The sequence below is a fragment of the Carcharhinus amblyrhynchos genome, chromosome 8 (assembly GCF_965287045.1).
Source record: "Carcharhinus amblyrhynchos chromosome 8, sCarAmb.v2.hapA, whole genome shotgun sequence".
NCBI classification, from domain to species: Eukaryota; Metazoa; Chordata; class Chondrichthyes; order Carcharhiniformes; family Carcharhinidae; genus Carcharhinus; species Carcharhinus amblyrhynchos.
This window is the reverse complement of record NC_137331.1, coordinates 120,644,162-120,662,820: the sequence shown is the minus strand read 5'-3', so window position 1 is coordinate 120,662,820 and position 18,659 is coordinate 120,644,162. Positions and strand designations below refer to the sequence as shown.

The window sequence follows — 18,659 nt, the reverse complement described above, 5'->3', positions numbered from 1 at the left end:
ATTCTGATTTCTATGATCTTGGGCTCCATTGGCAGAAGAATTGAATACAAAATCTGGGAAGTTATACTGAGCATTATAAATTTCTGATGATGTCCAGTTCTGGTCTTTGAGACGGTGCAGAGGAGATATATCAGCAGGGATGGAGGATTTTAGCACAAGATTCGGGTTGGAGAGCCAGGGCTTGTTCCCCTGAGAGCAAAGCAGATTGCGGGGAGACTGGATACAAGATTCTGACAAGATTATGATAGATTTAAATAAGATAGACAATGAAAAACTGACCCAATTAACTGATGCTACAAGCTGATGAACTTAGGGACACAGATTGAAGGTTTTGTCTTTGTGTATCAGTCGCTGACAATAAGCGCAGAGGTGCAGCAGGCAATAAAGAAGGCAAATGGTATGTTGGCCTTCGTAAGAACATAAGAACTAGGAGCAGGAGTCGGCCATCTGGCCCCTCGAGCCTGCTCCGCCATTCAATAAGATCATGGCTGATCTTTTTGTGGACTCAGCTCCACTTACCCACCCGCTCACCATAACCCTTAATTCCTTTACAATTCAAAAATCTATCTATCTTTTCCTTAAAAACATTCAACAAGGTGTAGAATTATAGAATCCTACCCTGCAGATGGAGGCCCTTTGGCCCATCGAGTTGGCATCAACCACAATCTCACCCAGGCCCTATCCCCATGCGTTTACCCTAGCTCGTCTTCCTGACACTAAGGTCCAGTTTAATATGGCCAATCCACCCAACCTGCACATCTTTGGACTGCAGGAGGAAACTGGGGCACCTGGAAGAAACCCAAGCAGAAATGGGGAGAGTATGCAAACTTAACACAGACAGTGACCCAAGCCAGGAATCGAACCCGTGTCTCTGGCGCTATGAGGCAGCAGTGCTAACCACTGTGCCACCCAATTGGTCACTAGTCAGGGAATTCCATAAATTCACAACCCTTTACGTGAAGAAGTTCTTCCTCAACTCAGTCTCAAATCCATTGCCCCTTATTTTGAGGCCATGCCCCCTAGTTCTAGTTTCACCCACCAGTAGAAACAGCCTCCCTGCTTCTATCTTATCTATAAAATCACCCCTCATTCTTCTGAATTCTAGTGAGTATAATCCCAGTCTACTCAGTCTCTCTTCTTAAGCCAACCCTCTCGATTCTAAGGAAAGAACATAATCTCAATCTTGTAGACTCCTATCAGGTTGCCCCTCAACCTCCATTGGTTCCAGTGAGAACAAACAAAGTTTCTCTAACCTCTCCTCATAGCTAATGCCCTCCATACCAGGCAACATCCTGGTAAAGCTTTTCTGTCCCCTCTCCAAAGCCTCCACATCCTTTTGGTAGTATGGCAACCAGAATTGAACACTATATTCCAAGTGTGGCCTAACTAAAATTCTATAAAGCTGCAATATGACTTGCCAATTTTTAAACTCAATGGCTGATGAAGGCAAGCATGCCGTATACCTTCTTGACTACCTTCTCTGCCTGCTTTGCAACTTTCAGTGACCTGTGTACCTGTACACCCAGATCTCTTTGCCTATCAATACTCTTAAGAGTTCTGCCATTTACTGTATATTTCCTATCTGTATTAGACCTTCCAAAATGTATTACCTCACATTTCTCCAAATTAAACTCCATCTGCCATCTCCCTGCCCAAGTCTCCAACTGATCTATATCCTGCTGTATTTTCTGATGCACCTTATTGCTATCCACAATTCCACCAACCTTTGTGTCGTTGGCAAACTTACTAATCAATCCAGTTACATTTTCCTCCAAATCATTTATATATATTACAAACAGCAAAGGTCCCAGCACCGATCCCTGAGGAACACCATTTGTCACAGCTCTGCAGAATCAACTCAGTGAATCTCCTCTGCACTCACCGCAGTGCCGGTATATCCTTTCTCAAGTAAGGAAACCAAAACTGTACACAGTACTCCAGGTGTGGCCTCATCAGCACCTTATACAGCTGTAACATAACCTCACTGTTTTTAAACTCCATCCCTCTAGCAATGAAGGACAAACTTCCATTTGCCTTTTTAATTACCTGCTGCACCTGCAAACTAACTTGTTGTGATTCATGCATTAGGATGCCCAGGTCCCTCTGCACAGCAGCATGCTGCAATTTTTTACCATTTAAATAATAGTCCATTTTGCTGTTATTCCTGCCAAACTGTACAACCTCACATTTACCAACATTGTACTCCATCTGCCAAGATTCTCGCCCACTCACTTGGACTAGCTATATCCTTTTGCAAACTTTCAGCGTCCTCTGCACACTTTGCTCTGCCATTCATCTTAGTGTCATCTGCAAACTTGGACACAGTACACTTGGTTCCCAGTTCCAAATCATCTATATAAATCATAAACATTTGCAGTCTCAACACTGATCCCTGAGGCATTAGTTACTGATTGCCAACTATAAAAACACTTCCTTTTTTAAACAGTGTCATCACATTTGCTGTTTTCCAGTCTCCCTATAAGGAAAATTTTATAGTTTTTCTCATGGCTTTCTGTTGATCTTTAAAGATTTCCCAATCCTCTAGTTTCCCATTAATCTTTGCCACTTTGTATGCATTTTCTTTCAATTTCTCCTCCAGAGTCCAGTGAATTTTGGTAAATTACCACTAGTACATGTGCTAGTTCCCTCACCATCTCTTTTAGATTCCTGGGATGCATTCCATCAGGGCCAGGAGACTTGTCTACCTTTAGCTCCCCCCCCCATTAGCTTACCAAACACTGCTTCTTTACTGATAACGATAGTTTCTAGGTCCTCATCTGCCATAACCTTCTTGTCATCAATTTTTGGCATGTTATTTGTGTCTTCCATTGTGAAGACCGACACAACATACCTGTTCAATGCCTCAGCCATTTCCTCACTTCCAGTTATTAAATCCCCCTTCTCGTCCTCTAAAGGACCAATGTTTACCTTAGCCACTCTTTTTCATTTTATACATTTGTAGAAACTTTTGCTATCTGTTTTTATATTCTGAGCTAATTTGCTCTCATAATCTCTTACCTTCCTTTATAGCTTTTCTCGTGGTTTTCTGTTGACCTTTAAAGGTTTCCCAATCCTCTAGTTTTCCACTTTGTATGCATTTTCTTTCAATTTGATACCCTCCTTTATTTCCTTAGATATCCACAGCTGAATATCCCTTTTTCTACAGTCCTTCCTTATCACTGGTATATACTTTTGCTGAACACTGTGAAAAATCCCTTTGAAATTCCTCCACTGTTCCTCAATTGTCTCACCATAAAGTTTTTGCCTCCAGTCTACCTCAGCCAACGCCTCCCTCGCCCCACTGTAGTCTCCTTTTTTTGAACACAAGACACTGGTGTTGGATTTGACCTTCTCACGCTCCATCTATATTTTAAATTCTACCATATTGTGACAGCTCTTTCCAAAAGGATCCCTCATTGTCAGATCATTAATTATTCCTGTCTCATTACACAGGACTAGATCTTGGATAGCTTGCTCCCTCGTAGGTTCAATCTGAGTTTAGGGGTAGGGATATTATGCTGCAATTGTCTAAGGCTTTGGTGAAGCCACACCCAGAGTGTTGTGTGCAGTTTTGGTGTCCTTTTCTAAGGAAGGATGTCCTTGCTATAGAGGGAGCACAGTGAAGGTTTACCAGGCTGATTCCTGGGATGGCAGTTCAGTCATATAAGGAGAGACTAATTTGGTTGGGATTACATTCACTGGAGTTTAGAAGAGTGAGAGGGGATCTCACAAAAACTTATAAAATTCTAAAAGGGTTAGACAGGGGAGATTCAGAAATAATGTGAGGGAGAGTCCACAATTAGGAGTAATGTTTTGAGGATAAGGGGTAAACTGTTTAGAACTGAGGTGAGGAGAAATTTTTTCACCCAGAGGATGGTGAATGGGTGGAATTCATTATCACTGAATGTAGTTGAGGCTAAAACATTGTCTGATTTCAAGAAGAAATTAGATATAACTCTTGGGACTAAAGAGATTGAGGGATATTGGGGGGAAGCGGGTACCTGGATATTGAATTTAATGATCAGCCATTATCACAATGAATGGTGGAGCAGGCTTGAAGGGGTTAATGGCCTACTCCTGCTTTGACTTTCTATGTTTCTATTTGGTTCATCAAGCTTTCTCCGCCAGTCAGTAAGATCATGGCTCATCTTTGTGCTGAGTTCCACATTCCCATCTCCCTCCAATCACCCCTGATTTTGTCTATTGACCACGGGCCAGATTTTCCAGCCTCGGGGCGAGCGTGGTTGGAAAGTTCCACCCTTTGCACCTTTTCAATCCCAGAACATTCCAGCTGATTCCTGGGATGGCAACTCTGTCACATGAGGAGAGATTAAGACGGCTAGGATTATATTCCCTGGAGTTTAGAAGCATGAGAGGGGATGTTGTAGAAATTTATAAAATTCTAACAGAGTTAGACAGGGTCGATTCAGAAAGAATGTTCCCGATGGTGGGGGAGTCCAGAACTAGGCGTCATAGTTTGAGGATAAGGAGTAAACCTTTTAGAACTGAGGTGAGGAGAAATTTCTTCACCCAGAGGATGGTGAATGTGTGGAATTCACTCCCATAGACTGTAGTTGAGGCCAAAACATTGTCTGATTTCAAGAAGAAATTAGATATAGCTCTTAGGGCTAAAGGGATCAAGGAATGTGGGGGGATCAGGATACTGAATTTGATGATCAAGATGAATGGCAGAGCAGGTTTGAAGGCCGAATGCCTCTTCCTGCTTCTAGTTTCTATGTTTATCCTCATTGTCTGCTTCTAAAACACCTTCCCCCTTTGCATTCTTCTCTGTTAAAGATTGTACTAATTGTGCTTTTTATTTTAAACCGGATATAGACACAGACCTCTGTGGAGTGATTGGCCATGGATGTGAACAGATCTGTATCAGCACGCCGGGATCTTACATTTGTAAATGTAAGAAAGGATTCGTCCTCAACAGTGACCAAAAAACCTGCAGCAGTAAGGCCGGTTAATGTTTCACTCGCAATCTCGCGGACAGTTTGAATAGAGACTTTATGCTGATACCCCACCAGACTCTTGTGATGCTCGCAGGTTAATGGTTAGAACATAGAACACAGAACACTACAGCACGAACAGGCCCTTCGGCCCACAAGTTGCACCGATCATATCCCTACCTACCAGGCCATAGAACTATCTGTAACTTCCAATCCCATTAACACCAAGGAAAGGTGCAAGGGAATAGTTTAGTGTGTCCAACAGCTTGTGAAAGGTTGCCATCTGCGATTTAATGCATTCCTGGCATTTTCATCACATGACTTTGTCACTTAGGGAAGAAAACCATAAGATACAGGAGCAGAACTAGGCCATTCAGCCCATCGAATCTGCTCTACCATGACTGATAAGGTTCTCGATCCGATTCTCCCACTTCTTCCACCATAACCTTTGATCCCCTTACAAACGAAGAACCTATCTATCTTTGTCTTAAAGACACTCAGTGACCTGGCCTCCACACATTCACCACCCTCTAGCTGAAGATATTCCTCCTCATTTCGGTTCTAAAGGGTTGTCCCTTTACTCTGAGGCTGTGCCCTTGAATCCTAATCTCTTCCACTAATAGAAACATCTTCTCTACGTCCACTCTATCCAGGGCCTTTCAATATTCTATAAGTTTCAATGAGATCCCCCCCTCATCCATCTAAACCCCCATCGAGTACAGACCCAGAGTCCTCAAACACTCCTCGTATGTCACACTTTTCCTTCCTGGGATCATTCTCATGAATCTCCTCTGGACCCTCTCCAGAACCTGGTCTAGAAAAAGGAGGAGGCCATTCAGCCCATCTAGTTCTGCCCCCCAATGGGATAGTGCTGATCTATATCTGGATCCACACCTGTGATTGAAAGTATAATATTCAATGAGGTCACACTTATTGCCCACCTTTAGTTGAATATTGGCATCGATGTTCTCCATGAACTTCTAGATGAGTTCTAGGATATTGAGTCAGCAGCATTGACAAGATGGCATCTTATGCCCAAGCCAGGATGGCACTGTGTTTGATGAGGAACGATAGTGTTCTCACAATATTGTTCTCCATGTCCTTACACACTTAGCTTCACACAGCAAAGGACCCAGGCTATCCGGCCCAACTGGTCCATGCTGGTATTTATGCTCCACACGAGCCTCATCCCACTGTTCTTCATCTAACCTCATTAACATCGCTGCAGTGTCCTGTAGCAGAGCAGTAATATTACTGGTCCACTCATCCAGACACAAATCCCAAAATAGGGAATTTAAATCAAAAAATTTAAAAAATAGTATTCATAACGGTGAGTGTGATACCGTTGGACTTGTGTAAAAATCCACCTGGTTGATAATAACCTTTAAGAGAATCCGTGGAGGTACCCGGCACAGAGAAAGGCCCTTCAGCCCATTGCCAATAACTGCCACCCTTATCTGGGCTGCCTACATGTGACTCCAGACTCCAACAACGCAAGTGACTGTTAACTACCCTCTGGAATAGCCCAGCAAGCCAATAGGAATGGTTGTGTTCAAGGTGGCAGCTCACCACTTTCTCAAATGCCATTCTAGATGGGCAACACGCATTGATGCCCACATCCTGAGGATAAATTTTAAAAACCTTTTCTTCCTTTCCTTCTCCTTATTTACCTTTCCCTTAAATGTATCTAAGTCTCTGCTACCCCTTGTGATAGACCAGTTCCACATTCTCTCTTTCTCGGTCACAGAATCCTACAGTGCAGAAGAGGCCCTTCAGCCCATCGAGTCTGTACCGACACATGAAAGGCCCTGACCCACCCGCCTAATCTCACTTACCAGCCCATGGCCCTGAATGTTACAATGTGCCAAGTGCTCATCCAGGTATTTTTCTAAAGGATGTGAGACATCTCCACCTCCACCACCCTCCCAGGGAGCACATTCCAGACCCTCACCAGCCCCTGGGTAAAAAAAGCTTTTCCTCAAATTCCCTCTAAACCTCCCGCCCCTCATTTTTAACTTGTGTCCCCTCGTGACTGACCCTCCAACTAAGGGGAACAGCTGTTCCTGATCCACCCTGCCCATGCCCCTCATAACCTTGACCACCTCGATCAGCTCACCTCCCAGTCTTCTCTGCTCCAGAGAAAACAACCCAAACCTACCCAACCTTCCTTCAGAGGTTTCTCCTGAATTTATTAACTATTGTCTTATATTCTGGCCCCTAGTACCGGTCTCACCTACGTTCTTTCTTGGTGGTAGGGATCACTGAGAAGAGAGGCACTGTCAAAATATCCATCAGCGCGTTGTGTAGATTGTACACATTGGGGCCACAGTGAGAACTGGAGAGGGACACAGTCAAGTGGGATGTTGTGCACTGGATGGTGATGGACATCGCCGTGAATGCTCCCATTGTTTCTTCTCTATTCTTTTATGGGATGTGAGTGTCACCGGATAGGCCAGCATTTGTTGCCTGTCCCTAATTGCCCTTGAGTTGAGAGGTTATCTAGGCCATTGCATAGGGCAGATAAGAGTCAACCACGTTGTTGGAATCACATGTAGGCCAGACCAAGTAAGATGGTGATGGGCTGAAGGGCCTTGTTCTGTGCTGGTTGGTTATCCACCTTCAAAGTCATCCTTACCTTATTTTTTTATATTCGTCCATGGGACGTGGGCATCGCTGGCTGGGCCAGCATTTATTGCCCATCTCCGAGGGCGTTTAAGAGTCACCCACATTGTTGTGGATCTGGTGTAAAGAACATCAGAACTAGGAGCAGGAGTAGGCCATCCGGCCCCTCGAGCCTGCTCCGCCATTCAATAAGATCATGGCTGATCTTTTCATGGACTCAGCTCCACTTACCCACCCACTCATCATCGCCCTAAAGGACATTAGTGAACCAGATGGGTCTTGACAACAATCGACAATGGTTCCATGCTGGTCATTAGACTTTTATTTCTATTGAATTCAAATTTCACCATCTGCCTTGGTGGGATTCGAACCCAAGTCCCCAGAGCTTTACCTTGGGTCTCTGGATTACTAGTCCAACGACAATACCTCTGCCTCTCTTTATTAGTTAACATCATTGTTTAATTACAGACCATTAACCCTTCACCCTACAGCTGTCATTTTGTAATGTAGATCATTAGATTCTCTGTTCTTATTGCAGGAGTTGATTTCTGTGTCTTGGCCGGGAATCGCTGTGAACATGATTGTGTGAGTACAGAAGACAGTTACCTCTGTAAATGTCGGAAAGGATACATACTTAACCCCGATGGGAAGACCTGTCAGAGTAAGTCTTTCTTCCTCCGCTCGCAACTCACCGTCTTCACTCCCTTTCCAACCTATTTGAGCTGAGTCCAATTTATACCAAACCGGCAAAATCTTCAGAAATGGGCCATTCAATTGTCACCAATAAGGGTATAGGTGGCACAGTGACAGAGTGGTTAGCACTGCTGCTTCACAGTGCCAGGGACCCGGGTTCAATCCCCGGCTTGGGTCGCTGTCCGTGTGGAGTTTGCACATTCTCCCCGTGTCTGCGTGGGTTTCCTCTGGGTACTCCGGTTTCTTCTCACAGTCTGAAAGATATGCTGGTTAGGTGCTTTGATCCGAACAGGCGCCAGAGTGTGGCGACTCGGGGAATTTCACAGTAACTTCATTGCAGCGTTAATGTAAACCTTACTTGTGATTAATAAATAAACAGAATGTTACAACTCAGATAGCTAGGCCATGATGGGTAGAATAGTGATGAAGCCTAGACTTTATACACCCGTGAGTTTTATTTACAAAAACAAGTAATGCGGACATTTCCAACCAGTATCTCCTTCAGTCTGCTCCTGCGCACATGAGCTCGAGTGAGTTCCCCATTAATACCCACCACCTAGAACGATAGAAAATTACAGCTCAGAAACAGGCCTTTTGGCCCTTCTTGTCTGTGCCGAACCATTTTTCTGCCTAGTCCCACTGACCTGTACCTGGACCATATCCCTCCACACCCCTCTCATCCATGTAGCTGCCCAAGTTTTTCTTAAATGTTAGAAAATGAGCCTACATTCATCACTTTATCTGGCAGCTCATTCCACACTCACACCACTCTCTGTGTGAAGAAGCCCCCCCCCCCCAATATTCCCTTTAAAACTTTTCCCCCTTCACCCTTAAATACCTTCACCGAATAAATTTAGCACCCAATTGATAAGGGAGGCTCTAAGTTTGGCTCACTATGTAGGGAATTGTACCAAATATATTGCAGAAAGATATTGGCGGTCTTGTGGCGCAGTGGGTTAGCTTCCCTGCCTCTGAGGTGAAAGCTCTGGGCTCGAGTCCAACCCCAGGCCTTGGTAGCCAAGGGAGGTGCGTTTGTAAAGTGGTCAAAGAGGTTGAGAGTCAACCTGAACAATCCTTCCAAACACACCAGTGGCTGGTGGTTAATGTGCAGATTCAGTCAGCAGTTAGGAAGGCAAATTCAATATTAGCATTCATTTCTAGAGGGCTAGAATACAAGAGCAGGGATGTATTGCTGAGGCTGTACAAGTCTCCAGTTAGACCCTATTTGGAGTATTGTGAGCAGTTTTGGGCCCCGTATCTAAGGAAGTATGTGCTGGCTTTGGAGGGGATCCAGAGGAGCTTAACAAGACTGATCCCAGGAACGAAGGGTTTGTCATATGAGGAGCGTTTGACGACTCTGGGTCTGTGCTCGATGGATAAAGAGGAATCTAAATGAAATCTATAGAATACTGAGAGGCCTAGACAGAGTGGATGGGGAGAGGATGTTTCCATTAGTGGGAGAGACTAGAACCTGAGGGCACAACCTCAGAGTGAAGGAACGCTCTTTAAAAACTGAGTTGAGGAGGAATTTCTTCAGCCAGAAAGTGGTGAATCTGTGGCACTCGTTGCCACAGAGCAAACTCCACACAGACAGTGACTCCAAGCTGAAAACTAAACACAGGTCCTTAGCGCTGTGAGGCAGCAGTGCCGCCCCAAACCCTCCCCTAATCCAAGAATATTCAGAACACTCCATGGACATTTCATTTGCTTCATAGGCTCCGAGATCAAGAACATAAGAAATAGGAGCAGGAGTAGGCCATCTAGCCCTTCGAGCCTGCTCCGCCATTCAATAAGATCATGGCTGATCTGAAGTGGATCAGTTCCACTTTCCCGCCTGCTCCCCATAACCCTTAATTCCCCTGTCTATCAGAAACCTATCTACCCGTGATTTAAATATAGTCAGCGAGGTAGCCTCCACCACTTCAACGGGCAGAGAATTCCAGAGATTCACCATCCTCTGAATGAAAAAGTTCCTCCTCAACTCTAAACCGCCCCCTCTTATTTTGAGGCTGTGCCCTCTAGTTCTGGCACTCTCTCTGTACAGGATGTACAGATTATTGCGACACATCCCCCATCTCCGATTCCCATTTTTTCCAGTTCTGCTAGGGCTCCTTGACACCACACTTGGTCAAATGCTGCCTTGATGTCAAGGGCAGTCACTCATCTCAAATCTGGAGTCCAGTTCTTTTGTCCATGTTTGAACAAAGGCTGTAAGGATACTGCTTTCTTTCTGTGGTTAGATCTGTATTATAGCTCAACACACATGACCTTCATTTCCCACTTACGTTTACGACGATGATCGTGTCTGCCTACTCCCCACATGCTTCATGGATATTGTTCTGTTTGGCCGCTGTAGGGTGTGCCAATGGAGCAATGGATCTTGTGTTCTTCATCGATGGATCCGGAAGCCTGGGAGCGAAGAATTTCCACTCGGTGAAACAGCTTGTCAGCGGCATCGTGGATGGTTTGGAAGTTGCATCGAACACAACTCGTGTGGGCCTGGTGCAGTATTCCACTAAAGTGCAAACTGAATTTCCCCTCAGGCGCTACAGCACAGCGAATCAGGTCAAGGCAGCAGTGAGTCAAGCCAAGTACATCGGCCGAGCGCCCAAGGCAGGGCTGGCGCTGAGGCAGATCTTTAAAAACAGTTTCAAAGTGGCTGAAGGAGCTCGGCCTCTTTCGGAGAAAATCCCAAAGATCGCGATCGTGTTCACCGCTGGGCATGACCAAGTCAACATGGCGGAATGGGCAAACAAAGCAAAGCAGAATGGTAATGATTTGATTTATTATTATACAAGGAAAAGTATTGTTCCTTGCGCGCTATGCAGACAAAGCATACTGTTCATAGAGAAGGAAACGAGAGAGTGCAGAATGAACATAAGAAATAGGAGCAGGAGTAGGCCATCTAGCCCTTCAAGCCTGCCCCACCATTCAATAAGATCATGGCTGATCTGTTGTGGCTCAGTTCCACATTCCCGCCCTCTCCCCATAACCCTTAATCCCCTTGCCTATCAAAAACCTATCAACCCGCGTCTTAAATATATTTAGCGAGGCAGCCTCCACCACTTCAACGGGCAGAGAATTCCAGAGATTCGCCACCCTTTCAGTGAAGAAGTTCCTCCTCAACTCTGTTCTAAACTGCCCCCCCTTTATCTTGAGGCTGTGCCCCCTAGTCCTACTGTCCTTTCTGAGCGGGAAGAGTCTCTCCACCTCTATCCTATCCATCCCATTCATCATCTTATACGTCTCAATGAGATCCCCCCTCATTCTTCTAAACTCTAACGAGTACAAGCCTAGTTTATTCAGCCTCTCCTCATAGTTCAACCCCCTCAACTCCAGTATCAGCCTAGTGAACCTCCTCTGCACTCCCTCCAAGGCCAAAATATCCTTGCGCAAGTGCGGTGACCAAAACTGCACACAGTACTCCAGCTGCGGCCTCACCAATGCCCTATATGATAGAAAGAACATGCTCACCAGTGCCCTATATGAGAATGTAGGGTTATAGTCATAATTTCTCCTTTACACTTCCTGAAGTCGATGACTATCTCCTTTGTTTTGTTGACATTGAGGGAGAGATTATTATCGCCGCACCAGTCCACCAGATTCTCTATCTCATTCCAATACTTTGTCTCGTTATTGTTTGAGATCCGACCCACTACAGTGGTGTCGTCAACAAACTTGAAAATCGAATTGGAGGGGCATTTGGCCGCACGGTCACAGGTGTATAAGGAGTATAGTAAGGGGCTGAGAACACAGCCCTGTGGGGCACCGGAGTTGAGGATGATCCTTACTGATTGTGGTCTATAAGTTAGAAAGTTCAGGATCCAGTCGCAGAGGGAGGTGCCGAGGCCCAGGCCACAGAGCTTGAAGATGAGTTTCGTGGGAATAATGGTGTTGAAGGCTGAGCTGTAGTCAATAAATAGGAGTCGGACATCAGCGTCCTTGTTATCTCGGTGTTCCAGGGTTGAGTGCAGGGGTGTAGAGAAAAACCTACTTATTACAGGGTAGGATCATTCAAAAGTCTGACAGCAGCAGGGAAGAAGCTGTTCTAGACTCGGTTCGTAAGTGACCTCAGACTTTTGTATCTTTTTCCCGATGGAAGAAAGTGGAAGAGAGAATGTCCGGGGTGTGTGGGGTCCTTAATTATGCCGGCTGCTTTTCCAAGGCAGCGGGAAGTGTAGACAGTGTCAATGGATGGGAGGCTGGTTTGTGTGATGGATTGGTCTACATTCACGACCTTTTGTAGTTTCTTGCAGTTTTGGACAGAGCAGGAGCCCATACCAAGCTGTGATACAACCAGAAAGAATGCTTTCTATGGTAAAAGTTGGTGAGGGTCGTGGCTGACATGCCAAATTTCCTTAGTCTTCTGAGAAAGTAGAGGCGTTGATGGGCTTTCTTAACTATAGTGTCGGCATGGGGGGGACCAGGACAGGTTGTTGGTGATCTGGACACCTGAAAACTTGAAGCTCCCACATAAAAACAAACAAACAAAGAACAACACAGCACGGGAAACAGGCCCTTCGGCCCAACGAGCCCGCGCCGCCATTTTAACATTGTGATACGTGTTAATACGCGTTTCATTGAGTGCGGTCACCCATAGGATCACACAGTTTACATTTTTACAGTGTCAGCCATGACTTTCACCTCTTAGTCAGGAAGTTGAGGCCTCAATAACCACTTCAGACACTCGAGAACAATAATGCCACTCCAGTGCCAGTACTGAGGGGCTGTCAGAAGTGCAGTCTGGCTGATGAGACACATTTGCTCTCTCGAGTAAATATAAGAGACCTTAAGGTAATTTTTCAGAGCAGCTGTGTTGATCTCCACAGCATCCTGTCCAATATTTGTAACTCAATCAACATCACTAAAAATAATATTGTGTTAATGGGAGCTTGCTGTGCAGAAACTGACTCCTGGATCTCCACTAGTACAATGGTGATTACACTACCAAAGATCTTCAGCGGATACAAAATGCTTTGGGACATCCCTTGGTTTAGAGGGTGCTGTATAAATCTGATTTGTTAGCTCTAAAACAGAAAGAAGCCTTCCAGCCCATCATGGCTGAGTTTCTGAGGGGCAGTACGGTGGCACTGCTGCCTCACAGTGCCAGGGACCCGGGTTCAATTCCCGGCTTGGGTCACTGTCTGTGTGGAGTCTGCGTATTCTCCCCGTGTCTGTGTGAGTGATCCGGTTTCCTCCCACAGTCCGAAGATGTGTGGGTTAGGTTGATTGGCCATGCTAAATTGCCCCTTAGTGTCAGGGGGATTAACAGGGTAAATATGCCTGTGTGAGTTTCCTCCGGGTGCTCCAGTTTCCTCCCACACTCCAAAGACGTGCTGGTTAGGGTGCACTGGCCGTGCTAAGTTCTCCCTCAGTGTACCCAAACAGGCACCAGAGTGTGGCGACTAGGGGATTTTCACAGTAACTTCATTGCAGTGTGAATATAAGCCTACTTGTGACTAATAAATAAACTTATATGGAGTTGGGGGAATAGGGCCTGGGTGGGATCGTGGTCGGTGCAGACTCAGTGGGCTGAATGGCCTCTCTCTGCACTGTAGGGATTCTATGATTCTATTCTCTGATTCTTCATCTGAGTTGCCCTCCAGATATTCAAGTCAATGCATCATGTGTGGGGCCAAGTGCCTTCAATCTTTGAAAGAACAACCCAACTGGTCAGTATCCCCTGCTCTTCCCCCACATCTCTGCAAAGCTTTCCTTTAAATACTTACCTAATTTCCTTTGAGAGTTCTGATCGAAATCTGTCAGTCCATGTATTCCTGATCACGACAACTCATTCTGGCTCTATGACACACACAAGGCTAAGAGAAGCAAGCTAATGTATTTATGGGAACTGTTTCAACAGGTATTAATATATATGCTGTTGGGGTTGGCAAGGCAGGTCAAGAACAATTGCACCAGATTGCTTCATTTCCACACGATGAATATTTGTATTATACAAAAGACTTCAAAACCATGGGCAAAATCGTGGAAAAACTGAAACTACAGATTTGTAAAGGTAATTCCAAAAACCTTTTTTTTGAAAAATTGTTCGCGGGATACGGGTGGTGGAGGTTTATTACCCACCTCTAATTGCCCTCTGGAAGGTGATGGTGAGCCACCTTCTTGAACCTGTAAGAAGTCTCTCCACACCAGGTTAAAGTCCAACGGGTTTAATTTGGTAGCACGAGCTTTCGGAGCACTACCCCTTCATCAGGTGAGTGGAGAATTGGGTTCACAAACAGGGCATATATAGACACAAACTCAATTACAAGATAATTGTACCTGTAAGTTGTACCTATACAGGAATTGTACCTGTAAAGAATTGATTACCTGTTAAGACTCGCATTCCAACCATCATCTTGTAATTTTGTGTCCCTATATGCTCTGCTTGGGAACCCAGTTCTCCAATCACCAAGTAAACCTGTTGGACTTTAACCCGGTGTTGTGAGAGAATTATTACGTGCCTAACCCAGCCCAATGCCAGCACCTCCACTTCTTGAACTGTTGCAGTCCATGTCTGCTATTGGAAAGGGAGTTCCAGCGACAGTGAAGGGGTGTACTGTAACTCCTGCTAGAAGACCCACCAAGTGGCACAGCACCACACAGTTCCTGCCACGTGCAAAGTAGGGAGGATAGGCTTGGAATGTTTTCTTTGGAGAAGGCTGAGGGGGGATTGTGTCTGAGGCATGATTGAGGTCATAGAGATTTACAGCATTGAAAAAACAGGCCCTTTGGCCCAACTTGTCCATGCTGCCATTTTTTTTAAATCCCTAAAATAATCCCAATTGCCCACATTTGGCCCATTTCCCTCTATACCCATGTAACTATCTAAATGCTTTTTAAAAGACAACATTGTACCCACCTCTACTACTACCTCTGACAGCTTGTTCCAGACACTCACCCTCTCTATGTGAAAGAATTGCCCCTCTGGACACTTCTGTATCTCTCCCCTCTCACCTTAAACCTATGCCCTCTAGTTTTAGACTCCCCTACCTTTGGGAAAAGATATTGACTATCTACCTTGTCTATGCCCCTCATTATTTCATAGATCTCTATAAGATCACCCCTCAGCCTCCTACCCTCCAGAGAATTAAATCCCAGTTTATCCAGCTTCTCCTCATAACCCAAATCAATCCTAGTAAATACTTTCTGCACTCTGTCTAGTTTAATAATATCCTGCACACAGTATTCCAAGTGTGGCCTTACCAATGTCTTGTACAACTTCAACAAGACATCCCAACTCCTCTATTCAATGTTCTGACCAATGAAACCAAGCATGCTGACTGCCTTCTTCACCGCTCTGTCTACCTGTGACTCCACTTTCAAGGAGCTATGAACATGTACCCCTAGATCTCTTTGTTCTATAACTCTCCCCAACGCCCTACCATTAACTGATTAAGTCCTAACCTGGTTCAATCTACCAAAATGCATCACCTCGCATTTGTCTAAATTAAACTCCATCTGCCATTTGTCAGCCCACTGGCCCAATTGATCAAGATCCCATTGCAATTGAAGATAACTTTCTTCACTGTCCACCATGCCACCAATCTTGGTGTCATCTGCAAACTTACTAACAATGCTTCCTATATTCTCATCCAAATCATTAATATAAATGACAAATAACAGTGCACCCAGCACTGATCCTTGAGGCACACTGCTGGTCACAGGCCTCCAGTTTGAGAAACAACTCTCTACAACCATCCTCTGGCCTCTGTCAAGAAGCCAATTTTGTATCCATTTAGATACCTCACCCTGGATCCCGTAAGATTTAACTTTATGCAACAACCTACCATGCAGTATCTTGTCAAAGGCCTTGCTAAAGTCCATGTAGACAACATCAACTGCACTGCCCTCATCTACCTTCTTGGTTACCCCTTCAAAAAACTCAATCAAATTTGTGAGACATGATTTTCCACTCACAAAGCCTTGCTAACTGTCCCTAATCAGTCCTTGCGTCTCTAAATGCCTGTAGATCCTGTCTCTTAACATACCTTCCAACAACTTACCTACCACAGATGTGAGGCTCACTGGCCTGTAGTTCCCAGGCTTTTCCCTGCAGCCCTTTTTAAACAAAGATACAGCATTTGCCACTCTCCAATCTTCAGGCACCTCACCCGTGGCTATCGATGATTCAAATATATCGGCTAAGGGACCCGCAATTTCCTCCCTAGCCCCCCACAATGTCCTAGCATACACTTCATCAGGTCCCAGGGATTTATCTACCTTGATGCACTTTAAGACTCCAGCACCTCCTTCTCTGTAATATGTACATTCCTCAAAACATCACTATTTAGGTGTATAAGATTATGAGGGGTGTGGACAGGGTGTGCAGGGAGCTGTTCCCCTTGGTTGAGTGGTCAATCATGAGGGGGTATAGTTTTTTTTCATTCATTCGTGGGACATGGGTGTCGCTGGCTGGCCAACATTCATTGCCCATCCCTAGTTGCTGTTGGAAGGCAGTTGAGAGTCAACTACATTGCTGTGGCTCTGGAGTCACATGTAGGCCAGACGGGGTAAGGTCAGCAGATTTCCTTCCCTAAAGGACATTAGTGAATCGGATGGGTTTTTACGACAATCGACAATGGTTTCATAGTCATCAGTAGATTCTTAATTCTAAATATCTTTTATTGAATTCAGATTCTGCCTCATTTAGTGGGATTGGAACCCGTTTTAGGGTGGGGTGGGCAGCAGATTCAGAGGGGTGTACTAAAATAAAAATCACTCAGAGTGGTGGGAATCTGGAATGCACTGCCTGGGAAGGTAGTGGAGGCCAGAAATCTTACGATCTTGAATGAGCACTTGAAATATCACAACATTCCAGGATTTAGGACAAGTGCAGGTAAATGGGATTAACGCGCCCTTAGTGATAGTTATTGTTGGTGCAATGGACTCAATGGATCGAAGGGCCTTTTCTCTCTACACGACTCTATGGCTATGACTCCAAAGTAATAACATCAGTAATAATGTATTGTACTTAATTAAGCCGGAATATAACTAATAATTCTTGTTCCATTTGTATTGTTGCGTTTCATCCTATAAACAGTATTTTTTTTTGTTTCAAGATGCAGTCAGCTGTAAATTTAAAATTCTAAATATCTGGAAGGGAGGAGTTTTGCAAATTAAGCCAGAGATGAGAATGTGAAACTCGCTGCCATATGGAATGGTTAACAAAGATAGTGTTAAAGCTTTTAAGTAACTTGACACAAACATGGAGCAGGGAATAGAGGGATAGGGAGATGGGATTGGAAAAGGTAGTTAGGCTGGTAGGCTGAGGGTTGGGAGGAGGGCCTGTTGGGCCAAATGGCCTGCTCCTGCCCTTTAGATCCTATAGAATTGGAGAGAGGAAGTGTTTCGCTATAATGCTCTATAATGCTCACGGTATGGGACAGGTTTGATGGTTCAGCTGGTCTTTGTCTAGTTGTAAGTTGCACTTGTCCCATACTCTTGAATGTTATGATATTTCAATTCCACAATAACTAGAGTTTGTATTGGACCAATGAAAAGCAATAGAGAAAAGGAACAATGGGCAGAACATTCAATCTCGGGCAAAACGTGGAGTCAATGAAGGACAATGATGGCCTTTGTTAAAGTTAAAAGCTGTGCCCTACCAATTATTTTCATACGGAGATTAATTTATACCTGTATGTTAATTATTTACAGGAAGTCTATCACTCGATGATCAATGCAAGTGTGAAGCAGTCGTGTCATTCCACGTTAATGCTAATGAAAGAATACAGACATTATCCCAGAAATATATCCTTTCAATGTACAGTATTTGATTTTTGTCACACGTATTAGGATACAGTGAAAAGTATTGTTTCTTGTGCGCTATACAGACAAAGCATACCGTTCATCGAGAAGGAAACAAGAGAGTACAGAATGTGGTGTTACAGTCATAGGTAGAGTATAGAGAAAGATCAACTTAATGCGAGGTAGGTCCATTCAAAAGTCTGATGGCAGCAGGGAAGAAGCTGTTCTTGAGTCAATTGGTACGTGCCCCCAGTGCTTCACTGATTCACATTTTTTTTCCACAATGGAGAACAATTGCCTATATTTGCTCTGTGGATGTCCACATGATCACAAGTGGACTTCTTTCAAATCGTTTTATGGACATTGTTTTATAGTCAAAAGGGACTTAATCCTGAAAAGTGTGAGTTGGTACGTTTTGGGAGGACTAACAAAGCAAGGGAATGCACCATGAACGGCAGGACACTGGGAGATACAGAGGGACCTTGGGATGCATGTCCAAAGATCCTGGAAGGTAGCAGGACAGGTAGATAAGGTGGATAAGAAGGCTTTGCCTTCATTAGCCGAGGCTTAGTATATAAGAACAAGGAGGTTATGATTGGACTGTATAAAATGCTTGTTAGGCCATAGCTAGAGTACTAT

General features: G+C 44.6%; 1 protein-coding gene across 1 annotated transcript in view; it reads left to right on the top strand.

Annotated features, from left to right (window-relative positions):
* Window positions 1–18,659, top strand: part of LOC145346400 (matrilin-1-like) — a 42,714-nt gene that overhangs the window by 20,060 nt on the left and 3,995 nt on the right. The window contains exons 5-9 of the mRNA XM_080193552.1: window positions 4,837–4,959; window positions 8,116–8,238; window positions 10,627–11,040; window positions 14,134–14,286; window positions 17,931–18,023. Of these exons, the coding sequence (XP_080049678.1) occupies window positions 4,837–4,959; window positions 8,116–8,238; window positions 10,627–11,040; window positions 14,134–14,286; window positions 17,931–18,023 (906 nt within the window). The remainder of the gene's footprint in view (window positions 1–4,836; window positions 4,960–8,115; window positions 8,239–10,626; window positions 11,041–14,133; window positions 14,287–17,930; window positions 18,024–18,659) is intronic.